Raw genomic sequence first — 19,693 nt, forward strand, 5'->3', positions numbered from 1 at the left:
GCAGGGTTGTGTGATAGTTTGCTCGCATTTTACACACACACACATACACACACACACACACACACACACACACACACACACACACACACCATTAAACAATCATGCAGTTTTTGTCAGACATCGTTTCTGTGCTGAAAACAAAGTAAAAGTTGGAAGTCAGACATTGCAGCCTTCGTGCGTTTGAGCTACACGGCCGCGGACGGCTTCACGTCCGTCTTCCGTTCGCAACACACTAGCTGGCTAACCGATGAGCGATGCGTGCTGTAAAGTAGAACTACGTGCTACCGTGTTAATCGTCCATGCTCGGAGCAGCCGTGCGGATTAGACGTCGCTTGCCGAGTTCCTGAGTAGTAACTTGGAAAATCGGACCTACAACTAGAGAAAAACAATTAAAAAAAAAAAAAAAGAGTTCACACAAACGACCTCGACTTCAGCACGTGACGTCATGTCAAGGGGAACTTTTTAACTACCGTCTCAGTCTCAGATCCTTTCAGTGCACAGGAATCCCACAATGCACCACAGAAACCAGGGACTGTCCCTCCATGTTTACACACAATGTTCTCTTGGTGGACATCTGGACCTCATATTTTCTGAAGCTTCGCAGAAGTGAACTTTTTTCACCGTTGCGTTACTTTATTAGTATGATAGTGAACTTTATCCAACGCGGTTTGTTAGTGTCCATCGATTTATTTTTTAAGAATTTAATGATTAAAGCGCTCATAAAGTTTCCTAAGTTGCTCTAAACACGATCTTAAAAAACGATCGGCCGCACGTGTTAAGGATAAAGGTTCAGGGTCCCGGCGTGTAAGACCCTGTAACCTATAAGACTTTCTGAGCTTCTGCAGAATGTCTAGATCTTTATTTTGGGTCCCTTATAAAATAGTGACGTCGTACAAGTCAAACCGGTTTGTGTGTTTGAGGATTGTGTGACTCCGGTATCACACGTACATGCCACCGTTTTTGCCCCTTTGTCTTCTGTGTGTATGCCAGTTCTCCCATCCCTTTTAATGAGCATTCCATTGTCTCGTCCAGACCCAGCGAAGTTTCTGCCCGACCTGTCCAGACACGTTTCAGCAGCTGGCCTAAATTTGTACTCCTTGCGCAGTTCTGCAACTCTTTTCATCATGTGTCGGTTTCGGTTTGAGTGACTCATGGAATGTCGAGCTGGAATGTAAAGATGGGGAAGAGCCGAGCTTCCAGTCGAACTTTTATGAAATCTCTCGCACAAAAAAACAGCAGCAGCAGACGACGCACCGCTCCGGTCTCGGTTCTAGGGTCTGACGAAACAGAGGATTAAGCAAATCGGTCTAAAGACGTCTTAAGGTTTAAGACGAGTCCATTAACGCAAACTTTGCACACGCTTCTGAGGCATTTGCACACACTTTGTTTTATAGTCTTCACAGTGAGTTCAAAAGTGTTTCAGCTTCAGGAAAGTCTTCAGGACCGAGGATGAGAAAAGTAACCAGAATTAACAAGTATTTTGGAGCAGATTGCTGTGACTCCACTTCATCACATTGTCCCATCACTGATTATTTCCCTCTGACAGCAGCTCCTTTACATAACACTGTGAGATATCAGTCTGCACTACTGTAGTGATTATTAATGATGAGTATGGAGGCAGTTTTGAGTGTGTGTGTGTGTGTGTGTGTGTGTGTGTGTGTGTGTGTGTGTGTGTGTGTGTGTGTTTTTGCAGTCTTCTTTACGGTAGTAACTCTTCTCCGTCTTCTCCCCGTTGGCCCTCAGGTTGTTCCAGGCCTTCGTCGGTGCTGCATGGCCGAGGAAACCTCACAGAGACCAACCGCGGCTCCTTCCCCGTGGGCACGGTGCTGCAGTACAGCTGCGATTCAGGATACACACTGAGTGGTGAGAGCGTCATCACGTGTATCACACCAGGACACTGGTCTTCTGCCCCACCGCACTGCCTCAGAAACGACGGTGAGTCTCACACACTGCGTTCTGCACGGACGTTTTGTTCCTGAACTGCCGGCTAAATATATATCAGATTGATTTATTTTTGTTAATCATAACATTTAATATAGTCCATAACATTACGATTAATATAGTTCAGGACGTACAAACCTTTACAGATTTTATTAAATATTTGATTATCATCATTATTTTTTTTTCCAATTTATTATGAATATGTTTCACTATCTGGTTGCTTATTACCTTATTATCTATTTTACTTATAATAATAATAATAATAATAAGAAGAAGAAGAAGAAGAAGAAGAAGAAATAAAAACAACAATAAATAATACTACTACTAATAATAATTATATATAATACTACTACTACTAGTACTACTACTACTACTAATAATAATAATAATAATAATAATAATAATAATAATTAAAAACAACAATAAATAATAATAATATTTCATATAAAGAATTTAATTTCAATACATAAATATATCAATTTATAATATATCAAATGTTACACTAGGCCCATTTGATAATAATAATAATAATAATACAAATAAAAACAACAATAAATAATAATAATAATAATAACAACAATAATAATATTTAATATAAATAATGAACTTAATAATTTAATTACTAATTCTATAAATATTTAGAATAATTTAATATATATTTTTTTCATCCTGTTATTCATTCTATTAACTTTTTATTTATTTCTTTTATATATATATATATATATATATATATATATATATATATATATATATATATATATATATATATATATATATATATATATATATATTTAGACTTTATAATACAATTTAATTTCTCTTTGGTGTTGCCTTTGTTTTTCTTCCTTGATGCTTTTTATTATTTTTTTTTCTGCACATTATTAGTAGTAGTTATATTTGTTTGTTTGTTTGTTTGTTTGTTTGTTTATCAGTTTTTATTATTAAAGCGTTCTCTATTATTGTGTGTCGTGCAGTGTGTCGCCCCCCGAGCGAGCCGGAGAATGGGGGCTACATGTGCCACCCCTCGCCCTGCCCCAGACTGACCGAGGGCACAGTGATAGAGTATTTCTGTGACGAAGGCTACACGCTGAAAGGATACAGATACCACACATGTAGGAACGGAGACTGGGACTCGGCAGCGCCCATCATCTGCCACCTGGGGCAGGGTAAATTACCCTGTTTACTCTTCTTTCATTTCCGATTCCCTTTTAGACAGAACGGCATCCCGTCCCCTCGTTACGTAGCGTATAAGCTTACAGTATTATGGGATGCATTCTCCTTCTGGTGCACGTACAGCCCTGTTCGATCTCAGAACACTTTAAGAAAGATACACAAGACTCATAACAACTTATTTTATATCTGAATCTTAAATATACACGATTTATATTTTCAGAAACCAGATTTAACTTCAGCTGCACATTTCTTAAAATATAACGTCTGAAGGTAGAATTTCTAACTCCCCTTACGTCACACGATGAAGGTCATTTGGCTGAAAAATGCAAATTTGTCGTTTTATTGACGTGTGTGTGTGTGTGTGTGTGTGTGTGTGTGTGTGTGTGTGCGCGCGTGTTCCTCACAGGAAAGGAAGAGCGCTCGTCTCTCGGTATGCCAGCTCTCTCTATCATGGCCTCGACCGCCAGCTCTGTCGCACTCATCCTGCTGCTTGTCGTCCTCTTCGTCCTGCTGCAGCCTAAACTCAAATCCTTCCATCACAGCAGGTCTGACATTGACCTCCTCTCTCTCACACAGTTTCACACTAGTTCTGTGTCACCATGGCGAAGCCTGAAACGTGATGTGTGGCGCCACCCGGTGGCCATATATATATATAACCCTCGTTCATATATTTTCGTCACATTGAAATTATTTACTGTTGAAATATAGCATTTCTATCGACCCTCTTTAATTAAGACGAATTATTAGGGCTGTTTAAGCCAGGTTTAGCCGAGCTTTTTACATTCACGAAAACGCATCAGATATAACATCAGTAATAAGTCTCGGGGTGGATTATATGTTCAGTTTAGCATGCACAGATTCACACTCCTTTTTTTTTTTTATTTTCTTCCCTGCCGTAGACGTGATCAGGGCGTATGCGGCCAGGCACCTTCAGTCGTCGTAGAGGGAGTACAGGTGTCTCTTCCTTCGTACGAGGAGGCGGTGTACGGCAGCGGCGGCACAGCGGCTCCTGCCCCGCAGTCCCGCGTAAACATCGTGCTCTCCGAGGGGCCGCAGACGGAGCCTACTGCTTCAGAGGTCAGCCAATCCCGAGCCGAGCACAGCCTCCCCTCCACTTCCACTCCTGCACACTCCTGTCAAGCAGAAACCGTGCTTGTTCACCAGGACCCCTCTACCTCCTCTCCATCCTCATCCTCCTCCTCCACCTGGGTGTCGGAGCAGCGCGGGGCAGCAGCAGCAGCAGCGCGTAGGCCAAGCAGCACGAGCAGCGACCAGCACAGCCTGCTCTCGCTCACCTCCGTAGAGGAATATGGAGACGGTACGGTCCTGATCACTTTAAAGACAAAATACTGTCATCAATTTCAATTTCAATATTGTTCAATATTGTTTCAATATTGTTCAATCAATGTTCAATATTTATTTATTTATTTATTTATTTATTTATTTATTTATTTATATAGGGTGGGGTTAGACACACGTGTGCAAAGTAAAGTGATGTAACAGTCAGAGGTAAAGCTGTAACGTTCCTCACGACCGGCGAGGGAACGACGCGTTACACATGCTGTTCTTATGAATCAGAGAGAAAATGCCTAAATGATTCATCGATTCATCCAATACCGATTCATTTGAAGGGTCACCGAGCAAATGAGAACGAATCCCGGCCCTGAACAAAAAGATTTATCGATTTAACGATTTACTCGATAAGGGATGAGAAAATCTCTGTCATGTCTGTGTTTTACTCAAAGATTCATTCGTACACGACCGAACGATTCACTGAGTCAAACATGCTTCTGTTAAACAACAGCATCTCTCACATCATCACAAAAAAGGAAGGGTGGCGCATTAAACATCACTGTAAACGGATAAAACCGACGACCCGTCTGTATTTATTACTCTATAAGTCGTAAGTGTTTCTGTAACTTGTTGTTGTTGTAAGTCACAGATCCAGTTCCAGAGTCTTTTATTGTTTCCTGACTCACGTTTCATTGTTGTTTTTTTTTTTTTTTTATACAGATATCCCTCTGCTGAAGGAGGCCTGAGAGCACACGCTCTGTGGACGACGACCAGGACTGTGTCTCCTTAAGCTTTGTACCAAACCCTTCCCCCATTGCTGCCGTACAGAACGCAGGAGTAACCAAATGCCTCTCCACCCACCCACCACCCACCCCTTCAGCTCTCTATAAACTCTCCGAGTCTGTCTGCACCGCGTGTAACTCGCCTGCCTCAGTGTAAAACCCCACCGTCACCACATCTTCACATGCTCCAACCTTCTCCCTCATAGCACCATAGCACAGATGCTCTAGAATACACAGGACTATGTATAAGGCGTACATAACAGCCCGAATAACACGTTTATAAACGCCACCTCTTCCCTCAGCACTGTACTAACAAGTGGCTGCACTCACAATGCCTCTGTTCTTCTTCTTCTCACACGATCGCCCCCCATACTTTCAGTCAGGTTCCGAGGAAACCATCAGTGACCGTGACCTCTCAGCCACGAGGTCCGCTAAATCAGGTCGTCTTCATTTTTTTCTTCTTCTTCTTTTTCTTTTAACGCTGCATGATACGTGCACCTCAAAATCCCAAACGATCGAGCAAGCGCACACACGAGGACACGCATGCTTCACAGGACGGCCGGACCAGAGAGATACAGGGACGAACTGCTTTACGTTGTACTGTACTCAAAGACATGCTTGCCTTTCTGTTCACCGTGTGTGTGCGTGTGTGTGTGTGTTTTTGGCTTTACATGTTTGACTGAATGAAGAGGGCTCAAATGTGTTTTTTTTTTTTTGTTTTTTTTTTAATTCAGCGCAAGATTGTTATTTTACCTCCTGGTTTTTTTTTTTGTTTGTTTGTTTTTTTAAACCCGAGAGATTATCATTTATATCCCACATCATATATCATATCCTATCATATATCACATCCTAGAACAAACCTTCATTCGTCCGTTTGCTTTAAAACGTCTTCGGGTTATGCGGTTAGTCCGGCCGTGTGCACGAGGATCACTAAATGATCACGGTAAGATGAGAGATCAGGAACACTGTCATGAAAGGGTGGACAGATCGCTGACTTAGGCAATGACTTTATTATTATTATTATTATTATTATTATTATTATTATTACAGAACCCTAAAAAATTTTTTAAAAAAGAAGAAGAGGAACGGTGTGTTTCCGTACGCTAAATAATAATAGCGTACTCCTAAATACAAACATTTCCTCTTTTCAGGATCACAAACCCACGCTGCACCGTGCACAAAAATAATGACGCCTTTTCACACGACGTATTTATTAGCTCCAGACGACGCTAGTGATATTCCCAGAACGTCGACCGGACAAAACGAGGCAGAAGACGACGACGGCGACCGACCGAGACGTCGACGAGGACGAACGTCGTCTTTTACGCGCGATGACGGATTACTACGTCACACACGTAGAGATTTCAGAGAGGAGCAGGAGAGAATAAAGTCTCGCGCCTCTCATCCGTCGTCCGAACCGACGTTAATGATGCTAGTCATTTCAGCCTAACGATTATTAGACTTTACGCAGTAATAAACGTAGGATTTGTCCACCCTTGAACAAATCTCGCTAAAGCGAACAGCAGCTCGCGGTGATTTCTGGGCATTTTTGCATGCGCGCTTTCTCATCACACAGTAACTAATCGCTGATGGTTGGAAAAGTCGGACTGGATAAAGACGCATCATGATATTTCGGCTCGGTTACAGAAACACGAGGGTCGGGTTTGCGCGCTCAGACGTCCTTTTTATTTATTGATTTTCTTTTTCCCGGTCGGAGATGAACCCGAGCTTTCGCCTTAATAGACTCGTACGTTTCATTCTTTTCTTTTTCGTGAGCGTCTTTCTTCCATCACGGAACGGCCTCGATTTCGTCCTTACAGCCTCGACATTTTATTTCCTATGCATCAACAGTCTTACGGCTTTATCCCAAGGTGTCGGGTTCTTTCTTTCTCCGTCATTACGACGCCGTTTTCTTCTCCAAAGCCTTCAACAACAAACTCCCCCGTCGGTGACTCCGACGTCCGAAGTTTGCTGCAGGTCTGAAAGTCGGACTTTCTGTCGTTTAATCGAAGGACACCGTCGTATGGTGCGACCGTCTCATCTTACTCTTCTCGGCTGTTCGTTTGTTTGTTTTTTCTCTTCTGTACATTGCAGTGGGTGTGAAGATAGTATTTTAATATTTGTATAAAGTTTAATTTAATTCTAATGTTTGTGTGTATATAACTATTTCTAATTAAAACTTTCTTTTAAAGTGCAACCGCGACTGGGATTCGTTTACGGAATCGGAATAAAATAAACCCCCCAAAAATAATAAAATAATAATCTGCAAATGAACAGAGGGTTGGACGAGCAGGAAAAAATCCACGAGATGCAAAAGAAACTTGAAAAAAGGCCGTTATATTATGAACAAGATTATTAATCTACCGTTATATAGACTCGTCCAAAAGTATCGGAATAAAGCTTGTTCTTGGTGGTGTTTTTGCTTTACACTTGAGTCATCTGGGTTTAAGCTGGACAGATGAATATGACTCAACAGGTCAGAATTTCAGCATTCGGTTTCTAATTTTTTTTTATCATTTACAGCATTTAGCAGACGCCCTTATATCCAGAGCGACTTACATTTTATCTCATTTTTATGCAATTGCGCAATTCAGGGTTAAGGGCCTTGCTCAGGGGCCCAGCAGTGGCAGTTTGGTGGACGTAGGAATCGAACTCACAACCTTCCAACACCTTAACCACTAGGCTACCACATCATGACCAGGGGTCGGCGACCCGTGGTTCCGGAGCCCCAAGTGGCTCTTTCATCCCTCTGCTGCGGCTCCCTGTAGATTCGGAAAAATAAATATTTAATTTAAATTTACTTTATTTTAGTTTGTTAGTTTAAATTTTTTTGTAAATTCTAAGATCATGATGCTCTTGTAACATTAAAATAAACCGTGTTTAATTTGTTTGTCACTCAAAATACGCGTCATAACCGCCGACTTGCGAAATCCGACACAGAAGCGGACGCATTTTTGGTTCGCTGCAGCCGGAAAGTTAAAATATCGATGTCATGAATACGGAGAGGACTCGATTATTTGAACGTAACCTTCAACCCGGCGTCTTTTTTGTTCAGGTTAGTTCAAACGGTTCATAATATTTTTGTTTGCTTGCAGAAATAAAATTTTGTTTACTCTTTAGCAGTTCATTGATTTCATAAATACAACACACTACAGATTTTTTCTACACTTTCCATAAAGGTAAAGAACGATATATGCGGCGTTCTCTTCATTTTAGACGTCAAAAGGGTTTTATGGCTCCCTGTGTTTTATTTTCTGTGGGAAACGGGTCCTAATGGCTCTTTGAGTGTTTAAGGTTGCCGACCCCTGGTGTAGACGTATTACATAACTTGGAACGTCGCATCTTCGGTGGCAGATCACGTGATGTTTACATGAACAAAAGTCACACTACCACCACCGTGTTTCACAGATCCCTCGTCTTGGACGAATCCTGACCATTTTGGGGCTATATATTATCTAATATTACGTCTATTCCATAGCATAAGCACTTATATAAAACTCTCTGACAAACTGCACGGCCTTGCTGTTGTATCTCCGAGCAATAAGTATTTGTCTCAAAGCAGCTGCATGAATTAAAGACAGGTGTTCAAGTAAACACATGCATTTAAATTTACAGCATTTAGAAGACACCCTTATCCAGAGTAACTTACAACTGAGGGTTAAGGGCCTTGTTCAGGGGCCCAGCAGTGGCAGCTTGGACCTGGGGTTCGAACCCATGACTTTCCCATCAGTAGCCCAACACCTTAGCCACTGAGCTACTACATCCCATGCATATGCATAAGACGCATCCCTTGTGTTGCCTGTACGTTAGTCTCTCATTTACATTTACAGCATTTAGCAGACACTCTTATCCAGAGTGACTTACATATTCTATGTCAGTTTATACACCTGAGCAATTGAGGGTTAAGGGCCTTGCTCAGGGGCCCTACAGTAGCAACTTGGTGGACGTGGGATTCGAACCAATAACCTTCCGATCAGAAGTCGAACACCTTAACCACTACGCTAGCACATCCCTCATGGGTGTCTATGGTTGACGCCCATGGTTTTTGCTTGTTTTGCTTGAATTTTTTTATTTTTTACGATACGTAACAGCTATATATCAGCTGAAGTGGAAAAAAAACCTAAATAACAACAAATGCTATCTGATTCACGTCCTGTGCGTACTGTTGTAGTAGCTTTGTTGGCAGATAAGTAAAGTCGTCCTAGCTGCGTACGTTAACCAGAAACAACACCACAGAAACGTCACTGCTGCTTTCTTCCGCTGTTTATTTTCCGCTGTACACATAAGAGGAAATGACTCAAGAAATGCACACAATAAATACACAGTGACAATTTGGTTCAAGCGAAATACATCAAAATTTGGGCAAACCGATAAAGTAGGACGAGTTTACACAGCGCTAAACATAGCGGTTAATAAGTTTAGCCCAGTGCAACATTACTCACATCAGCAACAAATAAATGATTACTATTTATTTATTTATTTATTTATTTATTTATTTCATAACTGTTAACTGTTGTGCTTCTCTTCCAATCCGTGGCCACATTTAATGCACATTTGCAGCTAATGTCCTCTATTGAGGAGGGAAATGTGAAGTGTTCTTTTAATTTGGTTGAACTATTACTGGTAATGTTTCATCAGATGTGTAACCGAGGTTACTGTACAGTTGTATGCAAAAGTTTAGGCACCCCTGACAATTTTCATGATTTTTATTTATAAATATTTGGTTGGGGGACACAGTGGCTTAGCGGTTAGCACGTTCGCCTCACACCTCCAGGGTTGGGGGTTCGATTCCCGCCTCCACCTTGTGTGTGTGGAGTTTGCATGTTCTCACCGTGCCTTGGGGGTTTCCTCCGGTTTTCTCCCCCGGTCCAAAGCCACAGGGAGAACATGCAAACTCCACACACACAAGGCTCAGTGTGACTGCTTGGAACTCACAACCTTCCAATCTGGAGTCCAATGTCTTGACCACTGAGTTAGCATTCCCCATGGAACTTAGCAGAAAATCAGTTTATATTGTTGCCCCACACCCTTTACTAAAGCCTGAACCCAGGTAGAGCAACTTGGGTCTAAAACAATAATACTTCCATTGGATATGTAGACTTTAATACAACAACCTCAACTTCCTCAGCTCTGAAATCATTCATTCGTTTGTACTCGTCCAAAAATACTCAGCAGTCCTGATGATTCGCTGAAGGTTCATCTGAAGATTTCTGCTTCATGTACCATCGGAAGATTCCGATTACAAGCAACGCTTCAGGAATTTGGAAGAAAAACAAGAGAAAAGGGAAAAGGAAATACGGCCCGATGAACATCGGATCGAAGGCTACTTTTAGGATCGAATAGCACAGGACGATGTTCTGGCAACCCGTCTCTATAGCGACAGTCCTCCTACATCTTAGGGTTACAGCAAAAAAGGCATTTCAACGTTTAACTTTAAACAGCAAAATATTTACATCATAATTAGAAACGATTATCTACGTTCCTGCTGAAATTGGTCTTAAAGGTGGGGTCTCCGATTTTTGAGAAATGCTTCAGAAAACCGGATCGGGACGGCAAACTAAACAAAAACAAAACTAACGTGTAGCCAATGAGCAGAAAGGGGCGGGGCTTGTCGATATGTGCGGAGAGAGTGTTCAGTGTGCATGCGTGACATTAGCAGAAAGCGGTTTTAACATCGACATGGAGGATAAAAACAAAGAAAGAAAGAGAAGAAAGACTTACGATAAGGACAAGAAGTAGGACGTGTTAATATAGGATCAGCTTTCCAGCGCTGGAGAGAACTGAAGGAGCAGGAAGTTGGCCACATATTCACAGGTTGGAGTTTCCCGAGTCAATAACTCCTGAGCTAAACGCTGTTACTACACAAATAACACCTCTTTTCTATCGTAGTAATGTAGAGAGGCAGCTACAACCGCGTTTTGTGTAGTAACAGCGTTTAGCTCAGGAGTTATCGACTCGGGAAACTCCGACCTGTGAATATGTGGCCGACTTTACTTAAGACGCCGAGGCGCTTTTTTCCTTCTCGATAGGTGAGTAACGTTGGTTTTGCTTTGTTACACAGAACTAATATAAGCCTTTGTCCTTTACATCATTATGCTTGTGTGGCATTTTTGCTTGTTTGTTTATCTACAATCGTATTGTTCTTCCATTCAGCTATGATAAAGACACATTTGTTTCCTTTAGTCGCCTGGGTTACGTATGTATGTGTGGGCGGAGCTATCGATACAGGGGTGTGACCCATTTGGGTTAGGGGCGTGTTTGTTTTGGTGATTTCAAATGTCGACATTAACTTTCAAAAATCGGAGACCCCACCTTTAACTGCAATCACCCATTTTTAAATAAGTACCTGAGGCTAAAATTCAGTTTGCTTAACAACGTTAGGATTCCTTTACTTACGGTCCGTTAAACCTGAATAAGACCGACAGCACGTAGCCGAGTCCGTATCCAATGAGTGGCATAAGTGCTGCTGTGGCGACGAGTGGAGGCGCTGCGACCGTCAGGACAGCCTCGCCTAATATGATCCCGATCAGAATAGCAAACACGATCAAACTGACCAGCATCATAATCAGCCCAACCTATGACAAAAGAAAAGACACCGACTTAATGTACTGCACTTTCTGCTGCTCAACTTCTGCCATGTTGATGACCTACCCTGGTGACAAGTTTGGAGTACTGGGGTATGTAGTGGTTAATACAGATGCCAATAGCACATGGTAACAAAGTCAAGAACAAGGCCAGGATGATGTTATCGAAGGGCACGGCACTTGGGTTGGAGAAGCCGTGGCAGTAAATGAAGAGCAGAAGGGGCATCATTCCCAGTGCTGCCACAGTCGAGCAGGTCGTCATCACGATGCTGAGATGGAAGAAGATTTTGGGAAGGAATTATATTCGAAGAAGAAGAAGAAGATGATGACTTCACATATATCACATACAATATACATTACAGCACAGTGGAATTCTTTAATTGCAATTCCCAGTTTTGGAGCTTGGGGCCAGAGCAGAGACCCCATGATAGAACCCCCTGGAGCAGAGAGGTTTAAGGACCAATACTGGCAGCTTGGCAGTGTTGGATTTGAACAATAGCATACAGTGCTAGCAGATAGACTTGTTGTGAACTTAGAAATGAAGAAGTGACGTGACATACGGCTAAGTAAGGTGACCCACACACACACCATAAACACACACACACCGTGAACACACACCCGGAGCAGTGGGCAGCCATTGATGCTGCGGCGCCCAGGGATCAGTTGGGGGGGGATTTCGGTCAAGTGCACCTCAGTCGTGACAGGCCCGAGACTCGAAACCACAACCTTAGGGTTAGGAGTCAGGCTCTCTCTCACCATTAGGCCATGACTTCCCCATATTCTACTTAGTGTTGAATATGCATAGTACTGAGAACAAGATAAGTTTAAACAAGATGGAACTCTATGGCATGGCAGCAAATGGGCAGCGGCTAAGGATACGTTGAAAGGCTGTCCATGGACCACTTAAAACGAGTCGTGTAAGGCAACACAAGCTCTCAACCTACAGAGGAAGTAGCTGCTACCTGGATGGGGCTTTGTGTACATATCACTGAATACCTTCTCTATATCACACATATAGGTCCCTGATTTAAAAAAAATCCCATTCCAGATTTGTTCCTCTTTGTTCTTCTAATAAGCTCCACTTTTGGGAAGGCGTTCTACCCGACGGCTGTAGAGAGTTCGTTCAGCTACGTGAGCATTACTGAGATCAGGCACTGATGTCTGGACCACGAGGATACTGGAAGGTGCTCTGGCTCCAAAGGGCCCACGTTTGTGGGGTTGAATGTTAATTGCCCTTGGTCTCACTGGAAGCCAAATGTTTTGAGCAAGGGCGTCGATTTGGGTAGGGACATGTCCCTACCAATATCCAGGGAACACTCAATTGTCCCTAGCAATAATTCGACCAAGCATATATATATTTATACATAACCACTGATATCCGTCTGTGTCTTGTGCTTTTTTACTTATTTCATTTAACATTTATCCAGGAGTTATTAAATAAGATGAAAATATTTTACAACGGCGTTCTGTAAAAAATAGCGCAACTAGTAGGACACAAACGGTTAACAGATTTACCCCCTGCAATGAATCCCGCTTCTGTAACTCACATCGCTGTTTGATTGGCTTTGTCTTTCTCGCTAATGTGTTGAGGTCGGAGGCTGCAGCTATATTCCGTTGTATGAAGCAATATGCAACGTGATTATGCAGGTTACCGGTATGTGAGTAAGAAAGTATTCTTATAACAACAGTTTTATGCACAAAATACGGGGAATGTTGTCCCCACCAATGTCAAATAAATCATGTCCCCACCAATGTCAAATAAATTATGTCCCCACCAATGTCAAATAAATTATGTCCCCACCAATGTCAAAATCAAACTTTTGCCATTGGTTTTGAGAATGACAAAAATATGACTTTTCAGAAGTCTGCTGCCTCAGTTTTTCATATAATTTTCATATATACTCTAGAATGTTATGAAAAGTAATCAGATGATTTGAAATGAATTGTTAAGTCTGTCTTTGCCATGACAATGAACTTAATCCACAAAAAAAAAAATCCAAATCCAAAACCATTTCCACTGCATTTCAGCCCTGTCACAAAACAACCAGCTGACATCATGTCAGCGATTTTCTCATTACTAGACGTGAGAGTGTTGACGAGGACAAGGCTGGAGATCACTCTGTCATGCTGATGAAGTTAACCATGATTACCTGCAAGGAAACTCGTCCACCTGCCATCGGTCAGGATGTGGACCGGACGTTGATTGACAGCATGCCAGGGTGAATTACAGAAAAGAAAAGGGTCGACACTGCAAACACTTTACATAAGCCTAATGTACAGTACTGTGCAAAAGTTTTAGGCAGGTGTGAAAAAATGCTGTAAACAAAGAACGCTTTCAAAAATGGAAGTGTTAAACATTTATTTTCATAAATGAACAAATTTAAATCACATCAATATTCGGTGTGTGTACACACGGTTTGTGAAGGAACTCGGCCGGTAGGTCGTTCCAGACGTCTTGGAGAACTGACCACAGATCTTCTGTGGATGTCGGCTTTCTCACATCCTTCTGTCTCTTCATGTGATCCCAGACACACTGGATGATGTTGAGATCAGGGCTCTGTGGGGGTCGTGCCATCGCTTCATGCTGGTTTGAAGGCAAAAGTTAGTGACACCGAATATTGATCTGATTTAGATTTCTCTTTCGTTTACTCACTTTGCATTTTGTAAATCGACAGAAATAAACACTCGTTAGTTATAATTCTTTGTTTACAGCATTTTTTCACACCTGCCTAAAACTTTTGCACAGTACTGTAGGTGTCAATACAAGCCTTTTATTTTCACTTATGAACTGCTTGCCGTTATACTTCACTGCACCATAGTAACATCTGACAAAAAGATCTTAAAAACACTGAAGCAGCAAACTTTGTAAAAATTAATATTTGTTTCATTCTCAGGAGGCATGGTGGCTTAGCGGTTAGCATGTTCGCCTCACACCTCCAGGGTTGGGGGTTCGATTCCCCCAACCCTTTTACATGTTCTCCCCGTGCCTTGGGGGTTTCCTCAGGGTACTCCGGTTTCCTCCCTCGGTCCAAAGACATACATGGTAGTTTGATTGGCATCTCTGGAAAATTGTCCGTAGTGTGTGAGTGTGTGAGTGAATGAGAGTGTGTGTGTGCCCTGTGATGGGTTGGCAATCCGTCCAGGGTGTATCCTGCCTCCATGCCCAATGAGGCCTGAGATAGGCACAGGCTCCCCGTGGCACGAGAAGTTTGGATAAGCGGTAGGAAATGAATGAGTGAGAGAATATTTGTTTCATTCTCAACACTTTTGGCCCTGGCTTTATATTGCAGTTTAGTCTGCTATAATTTTACCCCACCAGAGGGTGCTATAGAGCAGGATATATAACAGGATTAAACCGTCTGCCAAAAACAGACAGAAAACTGGACTAGAGACTCTCTTTAAAACTAGCCAAGCAAATAAATAAACAAGCATATATTCCCCCTGAATTTGGTGGGGTGACAGATGCATCTTTGTCACACATTTTATCCCAATTTCAGCCCTCACTTGGAAAGAACACCTAGCAAGAGTACGTAGCGTGGGCTTGCTTAAGTCCTCACACTACAGATATGATCATTTCCTCACCTTAACCAGTTCGGAGTGACAGATTCTCACATCCTGCAATTCACAAGTGTAGCACTGATACTTTTTCAGTCAGTCAAATTACAAATTTTCCTTGGCTCCTCAGTGATGGCTCCCATTGCGCTTCCCACTTCCAGTCAGAAGAGGGTCTCAGGATCTCCATTCCTTCTGCTATGATCTTAAGACCTTGTGGCCTTTAACATCTAAGATGAAACATTCTTCACTTGCCCAGGGTTAGGGTTAGGGTTAGGGTTAGGGTTAGTACTAACTAAACCTCTCTGGCACTTGTATATGCTTTGCATTAGTTTATTTATTATGTCGCTTTGTAGAAGATTCTGTTTTCCTATTTAAGCTTAGACAATCATTTATAAATAGTAACTCCTCCTAAGGCTTTCGAGCCACATGCACCTAACGAAGTTTGTTGATATTACTTTTCTAAGCGATCAGAGTACCGGTACTTCCGGTACCGGGTCTCAAATTTTCCTTTTTTCCTATAGAATCCCATTATAAAATTTAGAGGTTTATAACTCGGCAAGCTTTCGAACTCTCTACACCAAACTCAGCCAGCTCCTTTAGGGTTAGACTCTGAACAAAGGTTTAAATTGGTGTACTGACTGGCCTTTCGGTTGTCCCGCAGCCCCGCCCCCAATATATGCACAATCAAAAAAGTTTTTACAACATGGACATGTGACATATCAAAACACTCAGAACAATGAGGGGAACTTCCTCACATGTATCCTGGTCACGTCATGTGACGTTACATGAAAATAAATAATTAGCACAACATGGACATGTGACATATGAAAACACTCAGCCCAATGTGGGGAACTTCCTCAAGAGTATTCGGATGACAACACATGCTCGTCTCGACTTACTTCCAAATGTTATGGCACCCTAGCTTTCTGTCTACTTGCTTCCAAAAGTAACACTGACCCTTATGTCCACTCACCTCCAAAAAGCACCGGCCTTTGTGAATACTTACATCGTAAAAGCCAACATCGAAGTTTGTTTCAGATTTCTGTGCAGTATACATTTTTAAATTTGTAAATTTACAGTTTACTGTAATGAAGGTCATTAATAAGCTGTGGAGATGAAATGGGAATAAAGTTGAAAAAGTTTTATGCGAATAAAATAAAAGCTGAAAAGGAAAAATAAAAAAAAGAGATTTTCTGCAAATTTAAGTCAAGACATGTTGTAAGACATCATTACAACACGCACTCAGGAGGAGTTAAAAGTAGAATCCTTTGGTCAAGGCATTAAAATCTCAGAAGTTGTAAATTTGTATAGCTCAAAGTTCATACTATAGACTGTTAACGGTATAATGGCAGAAATGTACCTGAGATTCATGTCCCCCTTGAAGGCATAGGTTAGGACATTGGAAAGCACCCCTCCTGGAGAGCAGCCACAAACCAGCACTGCCATGGCTTTACTGGGAGCAAGCTGGAAGAGTTTAGCAAGAGAGAAGGCTGTGAGGGGCATCACTCCGAACTGAGCCAGTATGGCGATCGCCACCCCTTTGGGTTTCATGATGTGGTCCTTTATCTTGGACACCTTCATCGTGCAGCCCAGAGCAACCATAGTGTCTATAAGGATGAAAATGCTAATCAGGTTAGCAGCCGTATTCAGATTTACATAAAGTGCAGAGCCGTTCATGAAGGTAACGTTGGTGAAATTATTTTGGCTCCATCGATCCGCATCGTCAGAATGATAGGTAGTCCGGTTGAAGTCGGGATCCATTTCCAATGCCTGTTGTGTAGGGAAAATGGGTGTAGAAAGACAGGGTCCAGATGCACTGAAAACAAATGAGGCATAATACAACAAATAGACAGTGACAATGCTCGAAGACTTAGATAAATTGCACAGGAGCATAAAACACAATGTACTGAAGCTTTGTTTCTCAGGACCTACCTCGATGAATTCTCCCAGATGAACTGCTTGACTAGTTTGAATATAGATGAGTTTGGAAAATTTGTTTGTTAAAAATTGTAATTGAAGTGTTTTTACACCCTCTGACTGTTTTGGGCTAAGGGGCATATACAGTATTTGGATATAGCATACAGCCTTTGGCAGATTATTCAAAGCGATTTACATTTTATACAACTGTGCAATTGAGGGTTAAGGGCCTCGCTAAGGGGCCCAGTGGTGAGAACTTGGTGGACCTGGGATTTGAGCTCACAACTTTCCGATTGGTAGTCAAACACTTTAACCACTAGGCTAAAACATCCCCGACACACTAGTCAAACTATGACGGCTGGGATTTAGAACTGCACTCCCATCTATCAACCTGGCGAATCTCCGCTCGCTGCCGAAAAAACGGACATGTTTCTTCTCAACAAACCAAACAGAAAATTTGGACGCTCTCTGTTTCACTGAAGCCCGGCTCAGTCACTCTAGCCCAGACAGCGGGCTTTCACTTTCACCAAGCATATCGTTTAACGCAGCTAACTGAGGAAAACGAAAGGTGGCTGAATCTGATTCTATGCAAATGAATGTTGGTGTACAGATGTCACAAGATGGCCCAGACTTGGAAACTAATAACTAATTACTCATAAACTGCAAACCTTGTCCACTGGAATTTTCTTCCTTCATCCCGGCTGGAGTTTACGTCCCACACCAGGAACGATGTGAGTGATGTTCTGCAAAACCTGCCATACCAAATTTCTGTATTGGAAATAAAAGCATGGCCTTTTTTGGAGACTTGTACATGCAGCATATTAACTGCAGATTCAAAAAGAACATGTTCACATCTCTCACCCACCCAAGCCCACTGACTGCCCCGTCACACATCTGGCAGCCCCCATAACAACATCTCCTCCTTCTCCTGTCTCAACGCATGTGCTGACCAACTGGCTTTAAAGGTCATCTGTATCTTTAACAGATCACTGGAGCTGTGTGAAGTCCTCTTCTGTTTCAAACACTCTACCACCACCCAAGAAACCCTCCATCGCTAGACTAAAGGATGAAGTCATGAAGTCCTTTGAGGAGCTGGTATCAGCTCACCTGGGAAATATCACAGGACAGTTACTGGATCCGGGGGCATGGTGGCTTAGTGGTTAGCATGTTCGCCTCACACCTCCAGGGTTGGGGGTTCGATTCCCACCTCCACCTTGTGTGTGTGGAGTTTGCATGTTCTCCCCGTGCCTCGGGGGTTTCCTCCGGGTACTCCGGTTTCCTCCCCCGGTCCAAAGACATGCAATGTAGGTTGATGGCATCTCTGGAAAATTGTCTGTAGTGAATGAATGAGTGAGTGTGTGAGTGAATGAGTGTGTGTGCCCTGTGATGTGTTGGCACTCCGTCCAGGGTGTATCCTGCCTCGATGCCCGATGACGCCCGAGATAGGCACAGGCTCCCCGTGACCTGAGAAGTTCGGATATCAGCTATTCTCCGTCTATACTAATGACTGCAACTCCAAGGACCCAGCAGTTAAACTCCTCAAGTTTGAACTTTCACAGTTTACATACATTGCTAACCTGTCTCGTTCTCTGTATTTTTCTACTGCAATAAATAGCATTGTACCAACAGCCAGCACGAAGTTCCTTGTGTGCGTACAAACTGATTTGGATTCTGACGTGTTCTGACGCACTTGTGATTGGCCGACACGTTGTTTTCTGTTTTCTGCTTCCTGTTTTTCCTCCCAGTTTCATGGTTCTATACCAGGGGTCGGCAATCTTAAACACTCAAAGAGCCATTAGGACCCATTTCCGACAGAAAAAAAAACAGGGAGCCACAAAACCCTTTTGACGTCTAAAATGAAGAGAACGCCGCATATATCGTTTTTTACCTTTATGGAAAGTGTAGAAAAATCTGTATTTATGAAATCAATGAACTGCTAAAGAGTAAACAAAATTTTATTTCTGCAGGCAAACAAAGATATTTTGAACAGTTTGAACTAACCTGAACTAACCTAATTTTCCAGAGATGCCAATCAACCTACCATGCATGTCTTTGGACCGGGGGAGGAAACCAGAGTACCCAGAGGAAACCCCCGAGGCACAGGGAGAACATGCAAACTCCACACACACAAGGTGGAGGTGGGAATCAAACCCCCAACCCTGGAGGTGTGAGGCGAACGTGCTAACCACTAAGCCACCGTGCCCCCTCCCCCAGAGAATATTAATTTATCTAATTGTATTTTGTTATATAATCTACAGATTGCATAACCCTGGGTCGATTCTTCTTACAGTCATTACTGCATGTCAGAGTCTTTGCTTTCTTTGTCTTTCACAGTTTGTCTCTAACTTCCTATTTTTCTGAAATAGAGGTCACAAAATTTTTGCGTACATCAGCTTACGCTGTCGGCCTTGAGCTCAGAAGTGTGGGAAAGCAATAACTCATCTATGC

At 42.4% G+C, this 19,693-nt stretch overlaps 2 protein-coding genes across 4 annotated transcripts in view; one reads left to right on the forward strand and one right to left on the reverse strand.

The window, feature by feature from the left end:
- The window catches only part of susd6 (sushi domain containing 6), a 28,702-nt gene extending 21,316 nt beyond the window's left edge, over nucleotides 1-7,386 (forward strand). For both annotated transcript variants that reach the window (XM_047801803.1, XM_047801802.1), the window contains exons 3-7: nucleotides 1,744-1,935; nucleotides 2,916-3,107; nucleotides 3,521-3,659; nucleotides 4,014-4,432; nucleotides 5,128-7,386. In XM_047801803.1, coding sequence (XP_047657759.1) covers nucleotides 1,744-1,935; nucleotides 2,916-3,107; nucleotides 3,521-3,659; nucleotides 4,014-4,432; nucleotides 5,128-5,153 — 968 coding nt within the window. In that variant the 3' untranslated portion in view covers nucleotides 5,154-7,386. The remainder of the gene's footprint in view (nucleotides 1-1,743; nucleotides 1,936-2,915; nucleotides 3,108-3,520; nucleotides 3,660-4,013; nucleotides 4,433-5,127) is intronic.
- Nucleotides 7,387-10,016: 2,630 nt separating this feature from the next.
- Nucleotides 10,017-17,641, reverse strand: slc10a1 (solute carrier family 10 member 1). Of its 2 annotated transcripts, XM_027170207.2 has the most exons (5): nucleotides 17,261-17,641; nucleotides 16,689-17,144; nucleotides 11,841-12,042; nucleotides 11,586-11,764; nucleotides 10,017-10,583 (listed from the first exon to the last, which is right to left on the reverse strand). In XM_027170207.2, exons 2-5 carry the CDS (start codon nucleotides 17,087-17,089, stop codon nucleotides 10,358-10,360), a joined length of 1,008 nt encoding a protein of 335 aa, XP_027026008.1. In that variant the 5' UTR covers nucleotides 17,090-17,144; nucleotides 17,261-17,641; the 3' UTR covers nucleotides 10,017-10,357. The 2 variants fall into 2 exon arrangements, with proteins under 2 accessions (XP_027026008.1, XP_027026007.1); XM_027170206.2 differs by lacking the exon at nucleotides 17,261-17,641 and having other exon boundaries at nucleotides 16,689-17,246.
- Nucleotides 17,642-19,693: the final 2,052 nt, after the last annotated feature.

This window comes from Tachysurus fulvidraco, chromosome 16, assembly GCF_022655615.1.
Source record: "Tachysurus fulvidraco isolate hzauxx_2018 chromosome 16, HZAU_PFXX_2.0, whole genome shotgun sequence".
Lineage (NCBI taxonomy): Eukaryota > Metazoa > Chordata > Actinopteri > Siluriformes > Bagridae > Tachysurus > Tachysurus fulvidraco.